This window comes from Triticum urartu, unplaced genomic scaffold (assembly GCF_003073215.2).
Source record: "Triticum urartu cultivar G1812 unplaced genomic scaffold, Tu2.1 TuUngrouped_contig_4789, whole genome shotgun sequence".
Classification (NCBI taxonomy): domain Eukaryota; kingdom Viridiplantae; phylum Streptophyta; class Magnoliopsida; order Poales; family Poaceae; genus Triticum; species Triticum urartu.
In genome coordinates this window covers 1736-6286 of record NW_024115407.1, presented here as the reverse complement: position 1 = coordinate 6286, position 4551 = coordinate 1736, and the positions used below count along the sequence as shown (strand labels likewise).

Here is a 4551-nt window from a genome sequence, read left to right as displayed (position 1 = left end):
ACAGCCTTGCCAACAAAAAATTTGAAGTTGGAATCGCTATCATTGTAATTGTGTTTTTAATGGTGGGTGCAAACAAAACAACGCAGGATGTTATCCATTTGCAAGCTTGCCTTGTAGTTTGGACCTGTCATGTCAGTGAAAGATGCTAAACCAAAATCATGAGATTAAGCAGGTGTGAGGCTACGTGGCCACATTATAATATACAAGGTACAAACAAGCAGGTAGTTATGGACCAGTGCGGAATCTCGGAAACATGCAAAGGTTGAATTCACAGTATGAGATCGATCAAAACTTTTGTTTCCTTTCTGTATGAAGTATTCTGTACATTTCTACATATACACACACACTGGGAAAGATCAGCAATCCTTTAAAAGGTGGAAGCCAATCGCATAGTGCAAGAGTAGCAGATGTTGAAGTGTATCTATGAGCTAAGGATGTTTAGGAGAGTAACTCTGCTCTGGACCAATCTCCGGAACAGAATTCCTGCTCCAGCCTCAAGATCTCCAACACTACACTCTAGGACCTGCAACTGCTCCTCCTTGCAAACAACCGAGTTCTTCTTCTGGAATGCTTTGGAGACGAGAGACCATTTTGGCACTGCGATTTGCTTGGACAAGAGGTGTACTGTTGACTCGAGGAGAGAGGTGGTGATCTCCCTAGCCTCGCTCAACAGCCTGACCATCCTGCAGTCCTCCTTGTCGGATGTAACCTTCTTCGCGGCCTTCTTGAAATGTTTCTTCGCCTTCTTCACCAGGCGGGTGTAAGACTGGATCTTGACCTGAACAGCGGTGTCATCTCCTTTTCTGGTCGCCACTTGCAGATCTTGGATAATGGCCTTCAACTCGGTGAAGTCCTCATACATAGCATTGCAGAGATCTAGTAGCTCAAGGGAGCACTCGGTTTCACCTTCCAACATCTTCCTTTGCTGGGAAGAGCAAATTTGGTTGCTAGGAAGGCACATGATCTCTTCAATGGTGCTGTAGATGTCTCCAAGCCTCCTCAAACCATCGGAGATAGTCTCGATGGTCATGGAGGGTGAAGAGATGCTTGCCTCTAGGCTGTGCAGCTCCTCTTCAACCTTGGTGTGAGGCCTAGAAGGCAAACTAACTGATCTAAGATGGCAAGCCATATCTGTTGCTAAGACTCTTTCCTCTGTGTTGAGTACTTGAGGTTTGAAGATATGAGAATGAGAGAGCACCTTTCGGTTTGATGTGTTTAGCCTTCTTCTGAGGCCTATTTATACAGAGGAACTGTATGATACAGCGCCATTCGAATGGTAGACACAAGGAATCATGCCAACTCATCTCCACAGTTTTGTATACCAAGTTTGTGAGATTTGGTGCAACATTTGGAATCTTAGCCCATGTGTAGTTCAGATTCTTTAGTGCAGTAGCTATTCTTCCAATGAGATATCACATTGTCATGTTCCATTACTTGGCGACAAGAATCAACCGGAAGGTTTACTCTATTGGTGGATCTTGACAAAATTGTGTGTTCTAAATATTTTGTATGGTGTACTAACCGAGTATGGGTTGGTGCATATGTGTTATCTAGTTATTATACATTTACTGAATTGAATAGGTGTGGTGTGTTGCACAACACATGCTACTTGCTTGCTCAACCTTGGATATTCGAGTTGGCTTGATTTGGCCATGGATAGCAAGATCCACTACACAAGGATCCTTTGCTTGTTTCTGAGCAACACATGGCATCTGAATAACATGGCCATCTTGTAGAGACTTGTTGATGAGCATTTCTGAGTAACTGTATTTTCTGAAGATTCGTCTGAGTTAAATGCTCCAAAGTTGTTTTTTCTTGAAGACACTATCAGCAGCATAAACAGTAAACTGACGCTCTAAAAGGTGGGTGCGAATCACAGTGAACCATAGGCAATGTATCATTCAGAAAAGAAACTCTGCTCGGGATCAATCTGCTCAACAAAGTCTAAGCACTGCCCTCGAAACTCCAGTTTCAGTAATTGCTCCTTGTTGCATGGAAGTCTTTTCTTGGGGAACTTCTTGGAGACAAGATACCACTTGTTATAACTCGGCATGACAATTTGCTTCAGTAGGGAAGGCGTGGATGACTGAAGCATTGAAGCAACGACCTCTCTTGCTCCAGCCAACAGTTTGAGCGCCCTGCAACTCTCCTTGTCAGCTGAAGGAGATTTCTTCTTGATCTTCTTCCACTGTTTTGGCCCCATCCTGGTCAGACTGATGAAGGACTGTATCTTGGCCTGAGAGCCAATGTAATTTTCCGACTGCTTGTCTTGAGCTTAGAAAAGCTCTCTAGGATGGCATTGCAGATGTTGATCAGTGCAAGAGAGTGCTCGAGCTCGAGCTTCACAGTTTACCTTTGTTGCTCTGGCAAAGGATAATTTGGCTGCATATGATCTCCTCGATACTATTGTACACACGTAGTCACGTACACACCTCCTGAAGCCATCAAACATTGTATCAATGGTAGCAGAAGGTGAAGAGATGTTCGCCTTCAGAGAAAAGAAGTTTTGCTGGCTAGCCATGGCTGGAATGGGGGATGGTGTGGCGTGCTTTCTATGAATCTGGAAATGGAAGAGAGATTCAGAGAAAAAGAAATTTTGCTTCAATGGTGCTTAACCCGTATGGTTTGCCTCTCTATATAAGCACAAGCCATGCAACGGCTGGCCTTGTAGACAGGAAGAATCTCATCGCTGATGGGGGTGCTGTGCCGCTGCCACTCACCTCCACAACAAGCTGATTTTTCTTTTGTATGTCTAATCAGTGTAAGTAGAATCTCCAACTATTCGCCTTTGCTTGAATTTATGATAACCATGTCATGTCTCCACTATGGGCAGCAAACTCATCTGCATGAGCGTGCAGTTTGATGTCAGATCCAGATCCAGATCATGAGATTGGTGGTGGAGGAGCAGTTGACTTCACCATTGGGCTCCAACACAACACGCTGTGTTTGTCTGGTGAGCATCGCTGGTATGTTCCCACTAGCGCTATAACTTCCACATGTGATCCTTTGCATCCTCAGGGTGCATTGGGTGCTCCTACCTAGGCCTATCACGTTCTCTTGTCCTATGTCATTGGCAGCAAGGAAAGGCACGGCAGTTTACTCGATTATTTTTTGTTCTCGTCATACGTGCATGATCAAATAGTTATTTGATTAGGAATGTTAATATAGTAGCTTTGCATCAGTGTGTATTCTGTCAAAAAAAAGTTCTCAGAGTTCTCAAATAGTTCTTTGATTGGGAATCCTATTGTAGCTCTTAACATCCAATAAGAAAACTGGTCTGGATGAATTAGATTTTCCCTAAAAGAACTTAAACTGAATTCCTGATTGAAACGTTCAGACATCCTGTTTTTGTTCGAGGTGACGTTCTACTACTGTGGTGATATGTTTGACATTTAGTTGATCTTTTCTCTGTTTTACTTGGGTGAAACTCAGTCAAGTCCCCACGGGCGTTGAGATAGTGAGACTGGGAAGTGACCCTTTATCAGTAGAAAAACTGGAATTGAATGGCTACAATTTGGGTGATTGATTATTTTGTTCTACGAATTCCCGTGGAATGAGCTTGATCTGACAAGGTGCATCTATAATTGTGAGATGAAAGCCTGTGACGCTGCCTGGCATGTCTCTAACTAATCTCAGCCACTGCTGGCAGTGACGATCTGCAGCTGTGCACGAGCACATGCGTGCAGTTTAATTCCAGGAGATCAAGATGATGAGATCGACGAGCATGCAATGAAATGATGGATAACTAGTGAGATTGGTGGTTGGTGCTTGCTTGCTGGTGGAATCATAAGTTGACTCTCTTCACCTCAGGGGCAAACGTAGAATGCGATGTGAGTGGTATCTGCTTTGCTTGTTTGCTTTGGGTTTGAGAGACATACTACATTGGTTTGTGAATTGTCCAAAGACTCGCACCAAATTGCCACTCATTTTTCATCACAAAAGAGAAGAAGAAAGCAGTATCGTCCCTGTTCTGGAACCCCAGAAAAATAGGCAACTCTTAGGTTAACTGCTAGCGAATAGAAAAAGGCCATGAAATTCAGAGTTGCCTATTTTTCTGGGGTTCCAGAAGACAGGGACGATACTGCTTTCTTCTTCTCTTTTGTGATGAAAAATCAGTGGCAATTTGATACGAGTCTTTGGACAATTCACAAACCAATGTAGAGCATAAATTCCTATACCATTCGAACGAGACCACACGGCATAAAATTGAATATACTCTTCTGGCAGCACCAGAGAGTGTTGCTGAAGCAGGGAGGGCAACTGAAGATTGATGTGCTGGTCAGGATTTTGACTGTTAGCTGTTTCTCAAACCTGTGCCCCAGTTCTTTGGAGTTAACCTGTACCTTTTGTTTGTCTCTGATGAATAGCTGCTGCTGCGACTTTGCATGCTGATGGTCTCCCTGGTAGTTAGTGCTATTCATTTGTGTGGCATCGCTAGCTGGCCCTTATCGACGGCAAATCTCGAGACCATCCCTGTGCCGTTCTTGTCAATTCAGTTTGCAGTTGAATTTGGTGCATCCGTTCATCTAGGTAACTATGATTGATTAGCAT

The 4551-nt window shown here is 43.7% G+C and overlaps 1 protein-coding gene across 1 annotated transcript; it reads right to left on the bottom strand.

Moving 5' to 3' along the window:
* Positions 1-281: 281 nt before the first annotated feature.
* LOC125528308 lies at positions 282-2585 on the bottom strand. Its single transcript, XM_048692803.1, has one exon. It carries the CDS (start codon positions 1127-1129, stop codon positions 422-424), a length of 708 nt encoding a protein of 235 aa, XP_048548760.1. The 5' UTR covers positions 1130-2585; the 3' UTR covers positions 282-421.
* Between the last annotated feature and the right edge of the window lie 1966 nt (positions 2586-4551).

Coding starts and splice junctions, on each gene's coding strand:
- LOC125528308 (XM_048692803.1), bottom strand. CDS start 1,129: ATGGCTTGCCATCTTAGATCAGTTAGTTTGCCTTCTAGGCCTCACACC.